Genomic DNA, 24,882 nt, shown 5'->3' on the forward strand with positions numbered 1-24,882 from the left:
ATTTCTGAAAAAAGATATAAATACTGGGGTTAACTCACAACACACTTTGTCCAAGTATCACTTAGCACTTCTGAAGATATACAGACCACCTGTCCCATCATCGCAGACCACAGGTTGAGAAACACTGATTTAGAGTATATTTAGGATTCACAATCGTTAGTTTTTAATCTTGCTCCCAATAAAATTACATTATTGGTGAAGGCCATCATCTCACTGGCAATGTCTGAGACAGCTACTGCAGCTTATACATCTATTACACTAGTCTGGAAGTTAAAACAGCCCAAGGCTGTCCATGATTTTTGAAATCTCTTGAAACAGAAGTATTTCTGAGCCTGTGGAATGTCCAATTGAGAACAGCACTACAGATTTTATTATTATTAAGAGAGACCTCCAGGGAGTCAGGGACTCATCGAGAGAGGCCACATACTACACACACACACCAGTCATCATACTTATTCTTGAATTCATTCACGCTGCTTGCACTCACAACATCCAATGGCAATCCATTCCAACCATGCACCACCCCCTGTGAGAGAAAAATCTAGCCCTCACCCCCTTCTTAGCTTCCAAGGATGCCTTCTTATCCTTTCCCCACCCTCCATAAATTGAAATCCTGTATGACCCTTTCAGAAGTTTGTAAGTCTCAATCATATCACCCTCTCTTTCTTCTGTTTGCTCTTTTGTCTGCAGTCTACAAATTCTCAATCTGACTTCATAATCAGTATTCCATAAACCTGATATCATTTTTAACACTCTCCTTTGCACTTTCTCCACTGTATCAGAATCACAATGGAAGCCAGGAGACCAGACCTGTGCACAATAGTCCAAGTGAGGTCTTATCAAAGCCATGTAAAAAGACAAAATGACATCCTTATCTCAATCCATTTTCCCATGCCCACAGTTCCAACTTATTGAAATCATTCTGAAAGTACTGCATATCAGCAGCATTCCTGATTGTCCTACCTATCTTTGCATCATAGCAAATAGCTGTATGTCACTTGTCAAATCCTTCTCAATATCATTAATGTATAGATTGAATAACAGTGGACCAAGCACAGATCCTTGTGGTACACACCACTTATTTTATTTTTATTTTAATTTAATTTTTTTTATTAATCTTTGTACTGGTTATGGACAGTACTACCGTACATCACGTCCAGACTTGATATAGGCCTAAGCCTTTACAAGTGTTTTACCCTATGCCTGTTCTAGTTATCATTGTAGTCATTCTCTGAACTTTTATATCCTTCTGCGTAAGCCCAAGCTGTTTTAAGTCCTTATAGCTATTTGGCTCCATATGCCATGTAAAGAGATGGTGGTGCTGGTAAGCCTCGGAGTTACCCCATGCTTTTCTCGTATCTTACTAACTAGATCTTGGTTATTCTTATAATAGTTTACCTTATTATTATGGCCATAGGCTAGTGGGCACCGTGTTCACACCACCTGGACATTAACTCCCCAAACATCACCATCTCTTTTAATCACTAAGTCTGGCTTACGCAAACCCGTGGAGGTCCTATAATGTGGTTCCACCGCAGTCTTCCAACCTTTGTTCTTTAAGCAGCTGTTCAGAATGGAGACCACGGCATCATTCCTCTGCACGTGGACCGCATAGGTGCAGAAGCAACACTGGGCGATATGAGACAATGTCTCACTGTAGTGGCAGCCAGTCCTACAGTTTGAGTCATCACTACCCCATCGAGCTGTGCGGGCTCGAATGGGCAGGGCATTGATCCTCCTCCTGATAAGGTCAATATACCCGAACCCGAGGAGGAGTCTGGTGCCATCCCTTACCCAATTATGCTGAGGAGGCACCAGATATGACTCTTTTAAAGGAGCACCATCTACAGAACAGTGCAGCAGAGATGCCCATCTCTTGTGTTCTGCGGGTGCTTACTCAATTAAGATATCTTGATAATGGGACCAGCCTTTAGCCAGTCTAAAGTCTTCTTGTATTAATGGGCTATAGAAAGCCTCTTTGCAGATAGGGGAAGAAGATAGTTCTAACTTCGTGATTCTGGATAGCCGCAGGCGTGGGATCAGCCATCTAAGTGATGGAACCCCAAGCCTGCCATCCTTCACCCTCACGTGGAAATATGCAGTAGAGGTGTCAGGCGACAGTTAGAGCCATGATCTCATGGCTGAACAGATAGCCATGTCCATTTGGGATAGTGGGAAAGGAGAAACAGTATTTTGCTGGGGCTTGCGAGGAGCTTTCCTCAAAGAAGCGATCTCAGCTTCTAGGATAGAAGACGTTCCCTTTGGGGTGAACACGATACAGAGGTATCTCCGCTCTTCCAGGATGGACAAAGCATGCAATGGCTTCCCGTGCAGGGAAACCTCTATAGTCTCGACCTAAAGCTTCTTGTCATGACCAGAGGGGACAAGGGAAAACCTTAAACCTTGCCAACTCACATCCCCGTTTTGATATATGTCAGTCAGCCATCCTCTTATCCATGCTAATATTCTATAACCCAAACCCATATTCTCCATTTTATGCAACAGTCTACCATGCTGTATTTTCTGTCAAAAGCCTTAGCAAAATTCAAAAGTATCATGAGGTATCCATTCTTACCCTTGTCTAGTTCAATGGTAACATTGTTATAGAATGTGAGCAAGTTGCTAAAACATGACCTTCCCTTAGTAAACCCATGTTGTTAATTGCAAAGTAAGATTTACTCAACCCATTTCTAAATGTAGGCCCTAACCAATTTTTCCGAAATCTTTACCACCACTCCCGAGATACTAATTGATCGATAGTTGGATACATCGGGCTTTCGACCACCCTTATGCAATGGAATTACCATACATTCTTTCCATTCCTGCAGAATCTTTCCTCTTCCGAGAGTCATATTAACAACCTGGTCAAAGGAATAGCCAGTTCAGCTGAGCACTCTTTTAGCACACGTGCTGATATCCAAACAGTCCCTATTGCTGAACTCTTATTCAGTTTGTACAACAGCTCTAATATCTCGTCCTCATATACCTAAGTTTCTTCATCCAGTGAAGAGGTAGCAATGAGCTCAATATCATATATACCAGGTAGATAGCTTTTAACAAAATGGGCACTTATTAGTTGAACAACCTCGTTTGCACCTGTAACCCTCATGCCATCTGCATTTAGAAGAGTTATTCTTTCATGTTCATTCTTTCTTTTACTTACAGCATATCGATAAAAGAGCCAGTTTCTTTTCATACTCAGACTTTGGTTTACATACAACAGTTGCGACTATTCTAGCCTACTGCTTATAACTTTCATAATGGACATCGTCCTTATGCACACAGTATTCCTTCCATATCATCCTTTTCTTATGAATCTATTGCTTAATAAGATTACACATCCATTTGACCCCTACCCTATTTATTCTTCAAACTCTCGGTTTCAGAATTATTTCAAGAATATGTTGACAGCAAGGCAACCACAACAAGTCTTGTCCATAATTCATCTAAAACTAGCAACTATATAAATAAATATTATATATTATTTATTCTCTTACTAGTTGGTGTCCCTAACTGATGAATTAAACTTAAAAAAAAAAAAAAAAAACGAACTGCTGCCAACACATAAGCTTTTATATTCATTTTTTAATAAAATTAGAAACCAAAAATCAGGTCCACATTTGAAAACAACAATAATCCACAATCATAATAGTCAAACTCTGGCTACTATAGATAAACCAGCAACCAGGTAGAGAGAGTACTTTAATGAACCCTGCGAACTATGATAACCTGCTAAGATTTTTGAACAGAAAACTTATATCTGTCACCCAGGAATAATTATACCTTCGCTAGCCAAAGTAAAAGAAAGTATAAAGTATCTCAAAGTCAACAAAGTGCTAGGAACCAATGGAATAGTAGTTGAATTAATCAAATGTGGTAATGAATTAACTACAGAAATACATAAATTGGTAAATTTAACATGGGAAAATGAGGAGACACTCTCACAGTAGAAAGAATCATTAAAATAAAAAGGGAAGCAAAAATGAATGAAACATACAGAGGAATATTGCTCCTGTCTACAGGCTACAAAATTTTATCTAATATTTTGCTAAAACAAAATCTTGCCATACACTGAATATAAAGCAGGATTTTGAAGAAATGAGTCAACAGTTGGCAAGAATTTATTTATTTATAGATTTTAGAAAAGCATATGAAAGCATTTATGGAGGCCTTTGGGGAGTATTAGATAAACTTGGAATACCTCATGAGATAAAGTTTATCAAAATTTGCACCACTGACAGCTGAAGCATGGTACTGGCTAATGGAATTAGATTTTAACCTTTTGCTATTAAAATTAAGATTGAAGCAAAGAGATGCCCTTTCACCCATCCATTTAACTTAGCTTGACAAAAATATTTCACATGATGTTTAGGCCTCCCTAGATGAGTCTAAGGACTTCTTGGAGTTGCCTGTAATAATAATAATATTCAAAAAACTATAAAAGATAAATCAAGCAGAACAGTAATATTACGATATATTGATGATATATGCATAGTTGGAGAAATGCTGAATACATCAGAATGACCAGGAAAAACCTGAATACTTAAAAAAGTATGTAGAAACAGCAATCAAGGGGGGAAAGTGACCAGTTTGTCCATTAATAACTTAAAATTTTAAAATACCAGTTCTTTCAAATAACTCAAGATAATATAAAACTAGTACAGAAACACAAGCTACAATATATGCCTCCAACAAATCTTATCATTCACTACCTCATTTATTATCTTTCAAATTTCTATTAAGTGGAGTTAAAATAGAAATATACAAAACAATTATCAGACCCACTGTTATATACGAAACAGAAACCTAGAGCATAACAGACAAAGATGTAAAAACTTTGCAGATCGTTGAAAATAAAATCCTCAGAAAAATCTTTGGATCTAGATATAACAGATGAATGGAAAAGACATAACTGAGAACTATACAAACTCTACAGGATCTATAGATCCCCACTTCTAACTGACGAAATGAGAGTCTGCAAATTGAGATAGCTTGTGGAAAGAATGGGTGAAGAGAAAATGGCTAAACCAACACTTAAGATGCAGCCTGATGGAATACCAAGGCACCTTTGGGAAGTAGCACCTTATTATAATCCCAAGATTTCTCAACTATATTTTAAAGTGAAAATCTGATCATGACAATCTCTTTTTCATGGAATCCCTTGAATCAAATTTTTTTCTCCTCCTAGTTTCCCTTCCACATTTTTGATTGCATAAATCTTACCAGGAATAATCAGCATGGAAATGCTTCTGTAACTCTTATATTCAGATAATTTTTTCGCCGCTAGAAGGCCAGGGGAACGGTCGTGTTTTTAGGGAGCTCCCGAAAGCTAAGTACAATTTTGAATGGAAATTAGAATATATGTTAAAAATCATAACGTAATATTGTCTAAATTTGGTAGCTTGTTGTGTCTGTGTGATTTTGGTGTAAATTCCGTAAATTAATTTAGTCTTTAACGATACGTTTCATATATTTGAATATGGCGCCAATGCGACATAAGATAATGGCATCCAAAAATATGATGCCATTGTTCAAAAACTATAATGTGAGAGAATTTGTCCAATGTGATGTGTGTGGAATGTATGCATTCCCGAATGAGGCTGGAGTATGGATTGAAAGTGATAGTGGTGGGAGAATGTGTAGAAAGTGTATGCAAAGTGAGGAGTCGAAGTATGTGTCAGGTTGTGAGACAGTTATGGTTGAAGAAAGCCAGAATGCAAGTGAAAATAGTGGATCGATAGGGAATTGCGGTGTACAAGATGGCAATGTGAGCGGTGATCTAAGAAAGAGCGAGAGCAATTATACAGAAAGAGAAAATGGTTCGAATGATAAAAAAAATGAGGAATTATTTGTAGGAAGTGAGATCGCTAGGCTGCGCGGTGATACAAGATGCGCAGCGGCAATTAGAGCACCTGCAAAACTCTTTTCAGAGTGATTCGGCTAACGTAAATAAACAGCGTGGGCGAGTTTCCGAAATGAAGGAGAGAGTGTTGTATGGTGACTCGTTATTAAGAGGAGTAATAGATGGGAATGTAACTAAATCGTACTTACCGGGTGCGAAATTTAAGGATGTAAGTGAGAGCATTAGAGTGCAAAAACAGAGGGTGAAAGAAATAACAATTATGGCTGGTACGAATGAATTGAAAGGTGATAAATTTTTTATGAGAGAGGACTTGAAAGTATTGTTAAAGGTAGCGAAAGAAAAGAGTGACAGAGTTAGAATGGTGAGTCTGTTACCGCGGTATGACAGAGAGGAGTTTAGAAGGAGGGCCATAATCGCAAATGATATTATGCGCAGGTTATGCGGACGGTGTGGTGTGGAATTTGTGGACGTGTGGAATGAGTTTGATGGGCGAAAGGACTTATACAAGATGGATGGCCTGCATTTGAATGGACTTGGTGTGCGGAGACTGGAAAAAGTGTTGCTGAATGAAGTGAAAATGGATGTGCAGAACCAGGGAAACTAGAACTGCCAAGGAGGGGGGGAAGTGGATATCCAGACATCAGTGAGACAGTTGAGTGTAAAAATGTATATAATGTACCTGAGCCAGCAATAAGGACAAAAAATGGGAATGGGATATTTAGAATAACGCATCAAGATAGGGTGGGACAAAGGGAACACTGCAATTCATGTATACTAATGCCAGGAGTATTAGGAACAAGAAGGAAGAATTTTTGGCCTTGATTGGCTCTTCCTGGCCACAGGTTATTGGCATTAGTGAAACATGGCTGACGGAAGATGATATAGTTAGTGGGATAGAATGTGTAGGTTATAGTATGTTTAGGAGGGACAGAGAGAATAAAATTGGGGGAGGGGTGTTATTGATGATAGCTGATGAACTGCAGCCAAGGAGAATTGAAGTATTGCAGGATAGTGAAAGGAGCTCATTTGAGGCTATTTGGTGTGAGATTGATACTGGCAGAATAAAATATACAGTTGGGTGCTGCTATAGACCAGGTGATGGAATAGATGGTGGAGATGGTATGCATAAACAAATTGATGAAATGAGTGGAAGGAGGGTAATTATTATGGGGGATTTCAACTATGGTAACATTGATTGGAAGGAGGAGAGGACACATGTGAGGAAGGAAATGGATTTTATTCAATTATTAAGGGATAACTATCTGAAACAGCATGTAATTGAAAATACTAGGGGTGTGAGAGTGCTTGACCTGGTAATAGTATCTGAGAATTTGACTGTAATGAATATGACCATGTTGCCACCTATTGGTGAGAGTGATCATAAGGTCTTGACCTGGGAGGTGGCTAAAGGTGTGAAATTTGTGATTAAGACAGGGTATATGTGGAATTACCGTGCTGGCAAGTATGACAAGCTTAGGGGATTGCTTGGATCAGTGCCATGGCATGTACAACTGCCATGGCACTGATCAGTGCCATGGCTGGACGTCGATAGAGCATGGGAAGTGATCAAAGAGCATTTACAGGCGGTTATGGCTGATTGTATACCTAAGGTCCGAATAGTGAAACAAGGAGGGGTTAAATGGATGAATAACAAATTACAAACTTAATGGTCGGTTGCAAATTACCGACCATTAAGCTTGAGCTGCAAAAAAAGAAACAACCATGGAAGGAATTTAAAGAAAGGGGTGACCTGCAGGCACACGAACGGTATAAAGTACAGGCCAGAAGGGTAACGAGTGTGGTAAAAACAGCAAAAGCCGATTATGAAAGGAAACTAGTTATGCAAGCAAAAGAGAATCCCAAACAGTTCTTTCAATATGCTGCAAGCAAGAAAAAAACTGTACATGGCAAAATGATTTTAAGGAATGACGATGGTAAAGAGTTCACTGAACCAGTCGATATAGTGGAGTTACTGAGCGTGCACTTTGCAAAAGTATATCATCCAGGTGGTGACGTTGAAAAAATGAAGGAACCATTAGTTTATATTGGAATTGTGATGAATGAAGTGGAGGTGAATAGTCTATTACAGAACCTTAATGTGAATACATCTGTGGGATTGGATGGTATACTGGCACGGGTCTTGCATGAAGCGGCTAATGAATTATCAGTGCCCTTGACCATGTTGTTTAATCTGAGTCTCAGGTCTGGCTTAGTCCCGAAGGCATGGAAAGAGGGGAAAATAGTTTCACTGCATAAAGGAGGATCCAAGACTACGGTTGCAAATTACCGACCAATCAGCATATTAGGAGTCGTTGTCAAGGTCTTGGAGAAAGTAGTCAAGGGAAAAATACAGGAATGGATTGATGAAAATGAGATACTGTACAGAGGACAGCATGGCTTTGTGAAAGGTAGATCATGCCTCAGTAACTTGCTCAAGTTTTATAACAAGGTGACGGCTGAACTGGATAAGGGAAATGGGTTTACAGTGATACTGCTGGACCTGGCAAAGGCGTTTGACAGGATACCACATGGAATTCTAATCCGTAAACTACAACATATGGGAATGGATATAGGGTTGGTGAGATGGATAGCTGGGTGGTTGATGGAGAGATATCAAAGAGTAGTTTATTCAGGAGTAGAGTCCAAAAAACGGCCTGTGACTAGTGGTGTGCCACAGGGTTCTGTTCTTGGACCACTGCTATTTAATCTGTTCATTAACGATATAGGGAAGGGTCTAAGTGGGACAGTTCATTTGTTCGCTGATGATGCAAAGTTGGGTAGGGCGATAGTGAATGCAGAAGATGTCAAAGTCTTGCAAGATGACTTAGATAGATTGGAGTTCTGGACTAAGGAGAATGGATGTCAATTTAATGTGACAAAATGTAAGGTTATGCATTTTGGAGTGAAAAGATTAGCAGCAGTATACCACATTGGTGGAACTGTACTCCAAGAGATTGATGAGGCCAGGGACTTGGGAGTGTTGGTGGATAGGGAGATGAAGTTTAGGGGGCACATTGCGAAAGTAGCTAAATCAGCTCATCAACTCACTTGGTTGTTGAAAAGTACCTTGACGAGCAGAGAAAAACAAGTTATTGTACCTCTGTACCGAGCCCTGATAAGACCTCATCTCGACTACTGTGCCCAGATTTGGTCACCTCGGTTCCTTCTTGATGGGGAGGAGGTTGAGAGGATCCAGAGGCGAGTGACTAAGATGATAGCAGGTCTATGGAATGAACCATATGAGAACAGGTTGAAGATTTGTGGGTTGCAGAAACTAGTTGATAGGCGGAAAAGGGGAGACATGATTGAAACATTCAAATTGCTAAAAGGATTCTATAGGATTAATTCAGATGATATTTTTGAGATCAGGTCTGGTGGTGGGAGAACTAGGGGACACCCATGGAAGCTGGGCAAGAGCATGGTTAGCAGGGGTGTTAGAGCTGGGTTCTTTACTTTTAGAGTGGTAAATGAGTGGAATAAGCTGCCAGAGTCTGTTGTGGGTAATATGACAGTGAGCGAGTTCAAGGCAAGGTATGATAGATACTGTGAGAATGTTGAACAGCTGCGTGAACATGATGTTTAGGGCCTCCCTCGATGAGTCTAAGGACTCCTGGAGTAGCCCGTGGTAATAATAATAATAATAATCCTTTATTACAGATGGGTCCCCCATGAGTGTTCTACTCCAATCATCTGAAATTCAACTTTATGAACAGGGCATCTGAATGAAAGTGTAACCATAGTAAAACTTTTGTACTCCACATTTAAGCATTTTTGGTTGCATATCACAACTCCATCTGCCTTTCACATTTTCCACATCAGGTTTTTAATGGGGTTTTCTACCTCAAGTATTGAGGAACATTGAGGAATGCAGGATATGCATTTCTCTTGAATATTTTCTACTATTGTTCTCTGTCACTTCTTGTTTCATCAGTACTTTTTCAAAGTAATTACTCCAGCCATGTAGAATTTCTTCAGTTTTCATGTCACCTTTACCATCTCTGATTCCTTTTACAGTAGTCTTTCCAACAGCTACCAGACACATTTTGTCACCTTAAATGATAAATTCTGGATATTTATTTTTTTATATTTTAGTTTTATATAGGGGTGCTTAAGGATCAAAGCTGAATAACTGAGAGGAGTTATAATGGAGTTACAAAGCTGAATAACTGAATAACTAACCTCCACATAGCTTTTAAAGGAATGCGGAGAACTGACCAGGGCTTCTGACCTAATGTCCAATCCTCACCTTCTCGTGGTGCACCCTGTTGGGTATCTACATTGATACTGAACGAACGAGGATGGGCTGGCAATTTGGGATTTAGCTGACCAAATTGTATTCTTATTGGTTAAACCAAAATAAAAAATGATGGTACAACATGACAAAATTTCATGCCGGCTGGGGCGTCGCCCGGTTAAACAAGGCCCCCGTTGTTTCCGCCAGGGAACCAGGGCGAACAGCGAAAAGTCAGCTACTGGAACAAATCTGAAAAACCCCAACTCAACATCACCAGAGTTAAAGATCGGTACTATCAACGTAAGAAGCCTGAATGGCAAAGAAATGGAGCTAGCTGAGGAATTAGATAAGTACCAGATCGACATAATAGGGGTGACTGAAACAAAAAAGACCAAAACTGGTGAGATCTTTCTGAGCAATAAATACAAAATGTTATATTCAGGCAATGACAATCAAGGAAAAGAAGGAGTAGCCATAGTATTCAACACAAAATACGAGGCTAATCTTCTTGAATGGCAGTCAGTCTCAAGCAAAGTAATGTGGGCAAATATGAGAATGGGGAACTGCACAATGAGACTTATTTGTGCCTATGGTCCCACAGAGGGTTCTACTAAGGTAGAAGTGGAGGAATTTTTTGAGGCTTTAGAAAAAGCAACTGACAGAATGAAAAAGGAAAAGTTGGTCCTTGTTGGGGATCTAAATAGCAGAGTAGGAAATGATTGTGAGACATACAAAAATATTTTGGGAAAATTTGGTGAAAAGAGCAAAGCTAATAATAATGGCAAATATCTGTTGGATTTCTGCTCAGGACATGGACTGATTATTACTAACACCACGTTCCAACATAAAAATGTGCACAAATTCACATGGAGAGAAGAGGCTAGGAATAAGAAAAGTCTCATTGACTATGTTATTGTTGATAGTGATGTTTTCTCCCTGGTGCAGGACACCAGAGTGTACAGAGGATTTGAAATTGGAAGTGTGATCACTATTTAGTCTTGAGCAGGATAAAATTGAATTTCATACTGAAAAGAATAACATGTAAGAAAGTTTTAAAGTGAATAAAAGTTGAGCAGCTCTCAGATGTGAACTGTAGACTAAAATACAGAAAGATTATTGAAAAGAAAATGAAAGAGTTTGAGAACAGGAATCAAGCCTTGGGGATTCAGTGGCAAACTCTGAAGAAAACATTGATTGATTCTGCCAGAGAGGCATGTGGTGAGGTTGTGTGCAAGGATAAAAAAATCAGAACTCCCTGGTGGACACAGGAAGTTAAAGAGGCAGTGAAGGAAAAGAAGAAAGCATATCAAAAGTTCCTGGCAAATAAGTCAGCTTTAACTCTTACAGAATACAGAGACAAATGTGCGAAAGCTAAACATTGTGTAAAACTAGCAAAACAAAAGTCATGGGAGGATTTTGGCAAGAATATAAAAAATAAATATCAAGAAGGTGGCAAAATATTCTGGAGGTTATTGAAGAAGCTTAGGAATGGAGGAAAGAGTGCTGTAAAAGGAGTTAGAGATGATAAAGGTGACATGAAAACAGGAGAAAAAGATATTCTTGAAGTATGGAGTAATTACTTTGAAAAACTGCTAAATGAAACAAGCAGTGATGACGGCACAGTGATAAAAAACACTGACCAGGCATGCAGTCAGGAATACATATCCATACTTGAAGTAGAAAAAGCCATCAAAGGCTTGAAATGTGGAAAGGCAGCAGGAGTAGATGATATTCGACCAGAAATGCTGAAGTATGGTGGTATAAAAGTCTTACAGTGGCTGCACTGCATAGTTCAGAAAGCCTGGACAGAGGGACGAATTCCCGATGATTGGAGTAGAGCTCTCATAGTACCCATATATAAAAAGGGAAATAAAACTGAATGTGAGAATTATAGAGGTATTTCCCTACTGAGTGTTCCTGGCAAGATCTATGCAAGTATACTTGAGAAACGGTTGAGAAGAATTGTGGAAGAAAAGCTTGGTGAAGAACAAGCTGGATTCAGGCCAAATAGAGGCTGTCAGGATCAGATCTTCACTTTACGACAAATAGTCGAGAACGCCTGGGAATATAACAAAGATCTGTATTTAAGTTTTGTCGATTTGGAAAAGGCATATGACAAGGTGCCAAGAGAAAAGCTATTCAATACGCTGCAGTTATATGGTGTCAATGGGGCATTATATCAAGCAATACTTAGTCTTTATTTGAGTTTTAAGTCAGCAGTTAGAATTGAAGGAAGTACAGGAAGATGGTTTAATGTTAAATCTGGTGTGAGACAAGGATGTACATTATCCCCTCTGTTATTCATTATCTATATGGATCACATTATGAAGGAAAGTGGTATTAAACCTGATATCAAAATTGGAGATGTTAATGTCAGCTCTTTGCTTTATGCGGATGATGTTATACTTCTAAATAAATCCGCTACAAGTCTGCAAGATTCTCTGACTAAATTGAATAGCTGTTGTAATAGATATGGTATGAAGGTCAGCAATAAAAAGACAAAGACAATGAAAATAGGCAGAATCATTGAAAATGTCAGCTGTGTTGTGAATGGAGAACCTGTGGTACAAGTAAAACATTTCAGCTACTTAGGCACGATTTTTAGTGAAGATGGTAAATTAAATATGGAAATAGATAACAGAATCATCAAAGCTGGTAAGGTAGAAAGTCAATTAATAAATTCATATGGAGTAAGAGAGAAATTAGTCGGAACACTAAATTAGTTGTATACAAGACAGTGTTCAAACCAGTTTTAACTTATGGATCTGAGAGCTGGGTCAGAAGTAAAACACTTGACCAAAGACTAGAGACCGCAGATATGAGAGTCCTGAGAAAGATTATAGGCGTGAACAGATGGCATCAATGGCAATATCATATTAAAAACGAGGATATTAGGAAAGAACTTGACATTATCAGCATCCAGGAATGAGTTAGCAGAGCTAATTTCAGGTGGTATGGTTACTTAAACAGGATGAGTGAGGAAAGATCAGCAAAACAAGTGTTCTCTACTAGGTTGGCAGGAAAACGACCCAGAGGAAGACCAAGATATAGGTGAATTGATACGGTTCAAAGTGCCTTAGACAATAGAAATAGAAGATCTGATAATGTTGGAGTCTTGACAAGTAACAGACTGATATTCAGGAAAATTGTATATAAGAAGTTAGTAATGATGTAATTTTTTCATGTAGTACTGTCATATCCTGTACACCCCTTGAGGGTACATGGCAGGAATTTGATGATGATGATGATGATTATCTTGAGTTATTTGAAAGAACTGGTATTTTTAAATTTTAAGTTATTAATGGCAAACTGGTCATTTTCTACCTTGATTGCTGTTTCTACATACTTTTTTAAGTATTCAGTTTTTTCCTGGTCATTCTTGCCAATTTTTTTTTTTTGTTGTTTAGGTGCTTTTACACACTGCTTTGCTTTCTGATATTTTTCTTTGTATTTTCTTAGAGCACATGTAATTTACTTGCTAGAAACTAACTTTCTCAGGGTACCACAGAACTGTGATTTTCTATCCTTATGAACACACCATGCATACTTCCCTGGCTGAATCGATGTTTTCCTCAAAGTTTGTGCATGAGTCTCCAAAGTTTGATTCTTGCCTTCAGACCCTCTCGACATTGTCTTGAATAATATTTATATATTTAAGTTTACAGTTCACCTCTGAAGCAGCTGAACTATGATTCTTTTTAAGACTTTCTTATACATTTTCTTTTCAATATGATATTCAATTTTATCCTGCTCCAAATGAAACGATTACTTCCTCTTTCAAATCCCCTGCATACTCTTACATTACAAACCAGGCATGTAGATATAACTAACAACAATAACACAGTCAATAAGAATTCTTTTTTTTCTTTCTTATTTATTTATTTATTTTTTCATGTGAATCTATGCACATCTTTATGCTGGAACATGGTGTTTGTTTAGTAATGAACGGTCTATGTCCAACAGAAATCCAGCAGGTATACTTACCATTATTATTAGCTTTACAATTTTCTCCAAAATCTTTCATATGTATAGCATTAATTTTCTATTCTGCTGTTAAGATCTCTAACAAGAACCACCTTTTCCTTTGTGTGAGCTGCTTCTCTAATGACTTAAAAGCATTCCTCCACTTCTTCCTTATTACAATGTTCTGTGGGACTATAGGCATTAGAAAGTTGCAATGTCCAACTCCCCATTCCGGTTTGCCCACCGCTTGATACTGTCTACCATTCAAGAAGCTTACCTTCATGTTCAGTACCATAGCTACTCCTTTCTCTGATCACTATTGTCAGAATACAACATCTTGTAATGATTATTTAGAAGAATATCACCTGTTTTTCTTCTTTGTTTTCAATAACACTGATTATGTCAACTGGGTACTTGTCTAGGTCTTTTGCTAATTCCACTTCTTTCCCATTGATACCTGATATACTGATAATGCCATTCTTGAATTCTGCATTGCAGTTTCTCTACTGAATACAGTTCAATAACCCAATGTATTCATTCCACAGGATCTACACGATGTCATGAGAATAAAATATAAGCACATACATATACAGGTAACCCTCGTATAACGCAGATGTTAGGTTCCACTGAAATAGCGTGTTATATAAATCGCGTTATGCGAGACGTTCTGAAATAATTTTTTTTTAAATTATACAAATAACAATGACATATCCAACAAAAATATATTTTTCATTAATTCAGGTAATTCATGTAAGTTAAGAAAACATAAACTACGAAACAAATGCATAGTATAAACTAATAAAAATTACAAATTGTACATAAACTTTATTGCACATAATGCATAAATGTTTTAGGCAAAATAAAATAAAGTGCATATTTTAATCATCATCAACTGTCTTCAAAACTAACATTTCATAGATGTTCTTTATTTACTTGAGGAAAATTATGTTCAGAGATCATACTTGATGAAGTTTAGCTAATTAATTGATTTAGATTAGAATGTGTCTTATTTAGAGTGATGATTGTTCATGTAAGTAAACTGTAATTTTAGAAACTAATAAACTTTGCTTGAATTTAACTAAATATATGAGTCTGTGTATAGAATTCGATGCACCGCTTGTGAAATTTATTACGGATCTGAGCGGGAAATTAATTGAGTTAGGTTAAGGCCACGACTGCAACCCTAGGTCACATGAGTATATCTTCTAAATTACTTCTTGATTGAGTTATTATCTTTAATCTAATAATTCTGAGTGGTGCAGTCTAAAAATATAAATTTCTTAGGATTTTAAGAGAGGTAAGGTTTGAGGACTCTGTCACATTGAATTTTGGCTCTACCCTGAGGCTATTTCTTTGTGTGATAGAGACACCACGTGACCCATGTAGAAGAGACATCACTTTTAATGGCATGATATAGAGATTTGAGGAGCGATATATAAAAGGAGGAAAAGGAAATATAACACCGTAAAATAACTTCCAAACTTTCTTGCCTAGTCCAATTCTTTAAACTGAATTCTTTAATGGATTCATCACAATCAGAATCTTCGGCAGAACTTTCCCTGCCATTTGGTTCGATTTCATCTATTAATTGTACTAGTTCCTCCTAATTTAAATCTATTTCTCCATCAAGTAATTCACTAATTTCATTTTCAACCATATCGTAAAAGTCCTGTAAGTGGCCATTACTATAAAAAGAATTTTTTTTTACATAAAAAAAAGCATTATACATTGTATGTAACTCACCAGAAAATAAAGTGCTCAGCTTGAGATTAACACACTTATGATTTCAAATGCGCTTTCCTGGCAGCAAACAAAGACAATTTTCAACAATAAGCATTTTATACGGTAAACAATTAACGTACATGTATGCTAAAGGGTATTTCCCCTAATATAAATTCGATACTTATAACTACATGCGCGATACGGGCAGACGCAAATTTAACGAAGATAAAATTTTATTTTTAAGTAGCGCGGTGAAAAATATATAAAAAGATAAAGGGTTACTACAATTTGTAGACCATGTTATATCGAAACCACGTTGTACGAGGGTTACCTGTATATATATATATGTGTGTATACGCACACACACACACACACTGTTGGAAAAAAGTTAACAGACACCCATGATCAAGGTACATCATGCGATGTAATGAGATGTGTTTGTAGCTGGTATAAATTGGAAGAATATGATGCTCCCAAGTCAGTGCAACTGTGTTTGGGTGAAATGGCTGTGAGAAGGTAACTGACAGAGTTTGAAAGAGGCATTGTGAGAGGATGCCACGCTACAGGCCTATCTGTCCAGCAATTGGTTGACAAATTGGGCTATCCCAGGTCAACAATCAGTGATATCATACTGAAATGGAAGTGCAGGGAGTCAACTGCAAGTGTTCCTGCAGTGGATGACCACGCCACTCATCAAACATGACTGAAGGGACTACGAAGAATAATATGTAAAACCACCATTTATCGGCTAACATGTTAAATGCAGAGTTCTGGGCATCGACTGGAAGATGGACCTCCGCAAAAATAATTTCAGAACCAAGGCTCACAACATGAGTTTCCATGGTAAGACTGCAATATGAAAGTCCCACATTACCAAACCAATGTGCAGTGTCATCTTCAGTGGTCCAAAGAGCATGTACAGTGGGATGTAGAAGCTTGGAAAGATGTGTTATGAAGTGACGAATATGCCCTCTACTGAGCAGATAGACATTGAACAATGCAATGCTTCCTTCCTTGTGTGTTTCTATGGAACTGACCATTATCTGTGTCATAAGGGTTACTGCTGTAAGTGTGTGGTTTGTGGAAATGAATGTCACCACATTTGAATGGCCTCCACAAAGCTCTGATATCAACCCCATTGGACATCTGTGGGATGAACTGGAACATCAGGTGAGGTCAAAGGACGTCTACCCCATAAGAGTCCAAAATATCATTACATGCTTACAGGAAGAATGGTCAAAATTCCAACTGATCAATATCGTATGCTTGTGGAAAGTATTACCCGTAGGATTGCTGTAATCATTTTATTAAGATGGGTGCAATGGCTGTTTGTTCCTCACGCTATAGTATCCAACGACTTCTTTCCAAGCAGTGTGTACACGTGTGTGTGTGCTTATGCACACCTTATTTTTTCCCTTATAAGATTTACCTGATGAAACAGAATTTGTGATGCATCCAACATTATATTGGATGCATCACATTTTTCATGTCGAATTTTTGAAAAAAAAATTCTCCGCAGTATAAGACACACAAATTATCCATTGAATTTTTCATGTAAATATTACTTTTTTTTTATTTTAAATTTTAATACATGCATTATCTGCTTATTAGATAAAAAAAATTATTCTTAAAAAATCATCAAATCTAACATATAATAATATATATATAATTTTTTAAAAATTTCATTAATCTTCTTTTCAAATCTTTATTCATCTTCACTCTCAAAATTTTCTGAAAACTCAATTCTTCATCAGAAACTGAGAGTCATCGCTGTCTTGAATGTCAATTACTAATGGCACACTTTTGAAAAGTGTTTATAATAAGTTCAGATTTCACTTCATTCCATGAACTCTGTACACATTTGCACAACTGAAAATTGTGGCCTTCTTTCCTGTAGGATGTTTCCTGAAAATTTGGAGATTGCATCCAATTGACCCATTTTCCCCTCATATATCCTTTAAATGGTTTGTTTATTGATACGTCTAAAGATTGACGTGTAGAGGTGAATCCTCCTGGGATTACAGCTATTTTTGTGTTCATTTTGCAAAGTTCATTCTTAACAGCTTCGGTTTTATGGCATCTAAACTAATAAAGCAGGTTTCTAACGTAAACTGCCAGGACATCCAAACCACACTTTCTTTATTCGTAACTTCATCCCTTCCTCATCCATCCATCCATCTTTTTGGATGAATATGAATGTAAATTCCTTTGGGAAATTTTTCTTTTAAAAATTAAAAAAAAGATGGCAATTTTGTTCCATCTGCACAATATGACAAAACAACAGTATAGTGAGTATTTTCATGACCAGAAATTTTAACAATATTTTTTTACCTTTGGAGTCAACAGTCTTGTTCAAGGGCACATCAAAAGTCTTAGCTATCTGTGAAATTTCAAATGTCTTGTTTTCTAGCATTTATGATGAATTTATGACACTCAATAATTTTATTTTCAAATTCATTTGGCATGTTTTGTGATATTTTGCATGCATGCATAAATCATTTCTCTGCATAAATCTAAAGCACCATGATGGCGACCCTGTAAAATCGATGATATTTCTTTCTGTTGCCAATAATTTTGATCATTGAATAATCAATTTTAGATATGCAGGGACATGATCTTCTTTAATCCATTATCCAAGTTTTTAATTCATTTTCAATTTCTGGCCATTTTGCCAGTTTTCTGCAGAGACTGTGTTTTTTAGAATTTGCTTGTATTAATTACTGTTCCTGTTTCCTCCAAGCTCGTATCATTTTTTCTGTAGGCAAAAGCCCAAAGTGCCAGTGCCACTATGCTGCCCTATTGTCATCCTTTTTTGCATACTCAATCGCACGATTATACACAATCGTATAGCTATGTATGTGCTTCGTAGAATCCATGAGTTATAAAAAAAAAATTAAATATAATAATGTATTGATTACTAGTTTAAATGCATGACTGTTAAACAATCGTGCAACTATTCAAACTGATCACACACTGCCAACAAGTGATGATGCACCGGAACTGCACATACACAAAAAACACATAGATTTATAAGATGCATCCTAATTTTCAGATAAATTTTAGATACAAAAAAGCACATCTTATAAGGCAAAAAATATGGTGTGTGTGTACTGTTTATTTTCCTTAAAAAAGATAACACTTATTTTTGAAGACTTATTAAAAAATAATAAGAACAACAACAAAAAAAAACATATTTCTAATTCAAAATTAAACAGTACCTGATGAAGCCATCCAGTTATATGCTGGTGTAGGAAATGCTGCTTGTGGATCATCAAAATATGTCAACAGGTAGTCAAATCCATTCTGAATGATAAACATATCAAAATAAATGCTTCCTTAATACTGAAAATATTCTTAAATGCTATAAAAGAAAGGATTTCATTCCACACATATATATATATATATATATTGGTAAATACGATACCATAACTATTTCACTCTGCTCTAATAAAATCTGAAGGCAGAGGAGATGAGAATGTGCATAAAATTTAATTTTTAGTCTTGTGTATATATATTTATAGTCATAAGCCTATAAATTACTTTATATATACATAAAAGTAAAAATATAATAATCTAACCTTTTACTTCTTCACACACTCCATACAAATGTCTGATTAAGGCATGACAAAGTATTTTTTAACATGCAGAATATGCCAGTAGTGCAAACATAATCTAACAATAGTAATAAAACTGAAATGCAAATCTCTAACAGAAGTTGCTGAAGGGGTCAAAGCCAGATAACTGGAAAGGGATTTCAAATTAGATTTTTTTTTTTTTACAAAAATGTGGAAAAGTGACTAGATGATTCTGACCTGTGTCCAATCTTCACCTGACTGTCTTTGCTAGTAGGTATCTGACTGGATGCATTAACCGGTAAACAAGGCCCCAGCTGTTTCTGTCAAGGATCCAGGGCAAACAGTAAAATCATCTATAAACAAATTTCAACTCAGAATTTACAAAAATCAAGATAGGCACCAACGATATAAGAAGCATCAACTGAAAAGTGTAACTCACAGAAGCATTACAGAAGTTCCATGTTGACATAACTAGTGTTACCAAAGACAATATATCAAATACGTGTTATATTCGGGCAATAATGATCAGAGAAAAGGAGTATCCGTAGTATATTCTGGCATATTCTGCACAAAACATGAGGATAATCTTGATAGCAGGCTTTATCAAATAGATTGGTGTGGGTAAACAGAATGTGGAATCGAATGAGACTAATTTATACCAATGGTATCACAGAAGGCTCTACTAAGGAAGAAATGGAGGAATATTTTTGAGCGATTAGAGAGAGCAGCTGATACAAAAAAAAAAAAAAAAAAAAAAAAAAGTGGATCTAATTGGAAATCTAAACAGGAGAATAGAAAATAGAAAATGAATAAACAGGGAAAATTTTGAGAAAAGATAATAATCACAATAAGTATCTCCTGGGTTCAGGGACTAGTCATCACTAACACGTTCCAACATAACGATGTGTTGTTGGAAGGGGCGTTTATGTGAAGAGAAGAGATAAGGAAGAAGGAAAATCCCATTGACTGTGTTATTGTTGACAGTGATATCTTCTGTTGCTAAGAGTATACAAGAGATTTGAAATAGGAAGTGATTACCATTTTGTTTTGGCCTGGATAAAACTGAATATAATATAAAAAAAATGAGCAGCTTTCAGAGGCAAAGACACAAATACATAAATATTATTCAAGACAAAAGACTGAAGAAAAGAATCAAACCTTGGAAACTCAGCAGCACCACATACCTCTCTGGCCAAAACATTGACTGTTTTGGCCAGAGAGGTATATGTGGTGAAGTTTCTTACAAGTAAAGGAAAATCAAAAGATTCTAGCAAGCAATACTCTGAGAGAATACTGTGAAAAATGTAAGAAAGCAAAACAAAGCAATGTGTAAAAGTAGGCTAAACAAAAGTCACAAGACGATTTTGGTAAGAATATAAAAGATGATATCAGTAAGGTATCAAAATGATTATTATCGCACAGGTATCTCCATAAAGTGCAATGACTCACTGTGGGAGACACAAACTATACAAACAATATCGATTATACCTCTTCTTGAACTCACTTTTCAATATCTACGTCAATGATCTCCCCTTTTTTCCAGGAACTAGAAATTTTATCTACCTTGGAATAGCTATCAATCAAAAAATTTCAAGTCCAGTGAAATTACTCTGTAACTAACTGAAACTACTCTTAAGGCAAGTGATAACTTGCCTTAAATAGTCTTAACCACATGTTATAGCAGTAATCAATTAAAACCAAACTCTTTGAAAACCCAGACTGGCCTTTTTCACCTTGACAATAAGGAAGATACCGATTTCTTAGGAAACATTCCTGGGGTTGCAGACCCTAATACAGAGATCTTCTACCTTGGCCCTTTGCTATTCTTCTGATGAATATGCCTGCTCTGTATGGTTCAGATCCTGCCATTGCTAAAAGATTTGACCCAGCATTCAATGAAAGCTGCTACTTAATTACAAGACGCCTGAAACCAACACCCTTAAGAGACCTGTATACTTTGGCTGGTATTGCACCCCTTTCAATTCGAAGATCTGCATCAGCTGATGAAAGCAGCACACAAATGAATGATGAGGGTGTGCCACCCACTATTTGGTTGGACTACAATGCCCCAAAGACTAAGATCCTGACATAGCTTCCTAGCAACCGTTAAACCACCTAAAAACCCTCCAGAAACAAGACTTCAACAATAGTGTGTACTATACCCTGAGAATAATACTGGTGTTCCAACAGCCAAAGATCTTCCAAGTAGTGCCCACTTGGAATGGAATACTTGGAAAAGCCTCAACAGACTATGAACGACGACACTGCAAACAAAACTTCATCAAATGGGGCTACCTCACTGGACCAGATAATTGTGAGTGTGGGACAACCCAGTTCATGGAACACCTTCTTTCTTGCCCATAATAAATTTTGTTTAATCCTTTATCCAAGTGTAATTGAACAAAGTTTGTGCCTGAAAATATCTTCAGGACTGAGGTAAGGTGGTACATCCTTTGGCAACTCGTAGCAAAGGTGGACAAGCTCTCATCACTCCTTGTCTCGGTATCTCACATAATGCAAAGCACATCTCCTTGTGGATATGTATACTGCCATGCATTAAGGGAAGAGCCACTACCCAGACCGGTTTCGACCTTTATTGAGGTCTCGTCAGTGGGAGGCAGACCCAGAGTGATGATACTAAGGCAAAAGCAATGGAGAGGTCATATTTACCTATACGAGTTGCCAACCAGTGTACCACCTTATTATTAAATTACTCTGGATTTAGAGAAAGATGTTGGAAGTTTATTTTGCACTTGGTTAGACTATAATAAATTTTGCTTAATCCTTTGATGAGAGCTTGGTCCACCTTTGCTACGAGTTGCCAAGGGATGTACCACCTCAGTCCTGAAGATATTTTCAGATGCAAACTTTGTTTGCTTACACTTGGATAAAGGATTAAACTAAATTTATTATAGTCTAACCAAGTGCAAAATAAACTTCCAACATCTTTCTCTAAATCCAGAGTAATTTAATAATAAGGTGGTACACCGGTTGGCAACTCATAAAGGTAAATATGACCCCTTCATTGCTTTTGTCTTAGTATCACCACTCTGGGTCTGCCTCCCACTGACACGTCAATAAAGGTCGAAATCGGTCTGGGTAGTGGCCCTTCCCTTAATACATGGCAGTATACATGTCTGCAAGGAGATGTGCTTTGCATTATGGGAGATACTGAGACAACTAGTGATGAGAGCTTGGTCCACCTTTGCTACAAGTTGCCAAGGGATGTACCACCTTACCTCAGTCCTGAAGATGTTTTCAGGTGCAAACTTTGTTTGCTTACACTTGGATAAAGGATTAAACTAAATTTATTATAGTCTAACCAAGTGCAAAATAAACTTCAGCTTCTTTCTTGCTCCCTTCTTCCATCACTTTGCACAAAAGAGGACCTTATATCCTGCACAGAAAGAGCAGTTGATTGTGCAAGATCCTGAAAAAACATTGAGGGAGGGCACCTGCTCTACAACTCCTTCTCCACCATTCTGTCACCAACTGATCACAACTACACCAACGGCATCTACAGCTGACCACCACTGGTATTTCCACAGACAATCACAAACATCCATGCCCACAGAGGGATTCAATCCCGCAGCCTTTTGGCTGGAGAGCGGATACGCTATCTACTCGGCCAACCAGGCCGGCTGTAAATTGTTGTAAATAATGTTGTACCAATTACTTACTATTGTACCACTTGTATTTGGATACAAAATAAATAACCACTCTCAAAAACAAAAAATCTAATCCTCACATTCTTGTTAACCACATTCTTACACGATTTCCAGATAACCCCCTTGTTTGCCCTCTATAGCCAAGTGCTGCAATATTTCCTCTGCATCAATCCTATAAAATCCTTTTAATAACTTTTCTAGCATATCCTCTCTTTTCTGCCTATCAACCAACCACCTGTGCAACCCCAAATCGTTAATCTGTCATCACAGAGGTATTCCACAGACTACTCATCATCTTGGTCACTCACTTCTGGATTCTCTCCAACACTTCCTCCTCATCAAGAAATGCAGGTGACCAGAAAATATTATAGAGCAGGAGTCAGCAACCATGAGCGTCATGGTGCCTGCAGTGAATTTTTAGTGTGCCCTCAGAGAAATTCTTATAAACTGCTTTATTTGTGCCTATTAAGACGAGAGACCACTGATCATAAGTAGTTTGAGTTGTTGATGTCATCTAGTTATCAATGTGACTGCACTCACTACCCTTCACACCACTTCTAAACGTTGTTAGAACCCTTTGTTTTTTAGAGTGTGTTTGTTGAATCACTCCCGCTATCAGTGCAAATATGAAACACTTTGTTCACAAAGATATTTTTAACCCTTTATAATGGATAAACATGAAAGGAAAAGAACATACTATTTTAATGACAATTGGGAGGAAGAGTATTGCTTCATCAATCTTAATGGCAAATGCATTTGTTTATTATGCAATAATAGTGTGGCTATTTCTAAAAAAAGTAAAATAGAAAGACATTTCAAAACCATTCATGCAAATTTTAATTTTGACTATCCAGTGAAATCCAAAATAAGAAAAAAAAAAGATTTTATCTTTGAAATCATCCATTACTAAACAGCAAAGTTTTTTTACTAAACCGTTGCAACAGTCAAATACAGCAAGAGTCACATCTTTTAAAAGTGTTTACAGATGGAGACTTAATTAAAGAAACTATGTTAGAAGCTGCAGATTCACTTTTTGAAGATTTCAAAAATAAAACCGAAATAGTTTCGGCTATAAATACGTTGCAGTTATCAGCAAAAACTGTAACTAGAAGAATTGAATCAATTATTGTTTATTTATGGGAAAATGTGTTTTCTTTTCGCTACAGCTGGATGAATCGATAGACATAACAGATACATCACAATTAGCAATTTCAGTGAAAATGGTATTTGATAATTTTCCTACAAAAGAAGAATTTCTTAAAATTCTTCCATTGAAGGAGTACACTAGAGGAGAGGATATATTTTCCATTTTTAAAGATTTTGTACTATACAAAAAATTACCAATTCACAAATTAACTTCAATTACTGCTGATGGTGCACGAGGTGTTATGATCTGGGGTTGTATGACATCAAAAGGTGTGGGCAGAATTTGCATGATTAATGGGAATATAAATGTCCAAAAATACATAAATGAAATACTTGAGCCCAAACTGATGCCTTCCGCAAGTGATCTTTTCCAAGATAATGAAGCATTTATATTTCAACAGGATTCAGCTCCATGTCATGTTGCTGCTGTGTGCAAAAAGTGGTTTCAAGATAATCATATTCCACTGCTGGAATGGCCTGGGAATAACCCAGACCTTAACCCAATCGAAAATCTATGGAGCAGACTAAAGAAACTTGTTAGTCAGAAGCAACCCACCAATAAAACCCAATTAATAGAAGCAATAATTCAATCTTGGTTTCACATTATAATAGCTGCAGAACTAAAAAACTTGGTTCACTCCATGGGAAGGCATTGAAAGGCCGTAATTAACACTAAAGGTTACCCAACTAAGTATTAACTCACACTGTGAG

At 37.1% G+C, this 24,882-nt stretch overlaps 1 protein-coding gene across 4 annotated transcripts in view; it reads right to left on the minus strand.

Annotated features, from left to right (window-relative positions):
- Positions 1-24,882, minus strand: part of LOC150099869 (stAR-related lipid transfer protein 7, mitochondrial-like) — a 172,119-nt gene that overhangs the window by 11,797 nt on the left and 135,440 nt on the right. For all 4 annotated transcript variants that reach the window (XM_090403776.1, XM_090403774.1, XM_090403773.1 and 1 more), the window contains one exon: positions 19,001-19,085. In XM_090403776.1, coding sequence (XP_090259902.1) covers positions 19,001-19,085 — 85 coding nt within the window. The remainder of the gene's footprint in view (positions 1-19,000; positions 19,086-24,882) is intronic.

The sequence above is a fragment of the Typopeltis vanoorti genome, chromosome 14 (genome assembly GCF_054136105.1).
Source record: "Typopeltis vanoorti isolate ZY-2024b chromosome 14, IOZ_Tvanoo_1.0, whole genome shotgun sequence".
Lineage (NCBI taxonomy): Eukaryota > Metazoa > Arthropoda > Arachnida > Uropygi > Thelyphonidae > Typopeltis > Typopeltis vanoorti.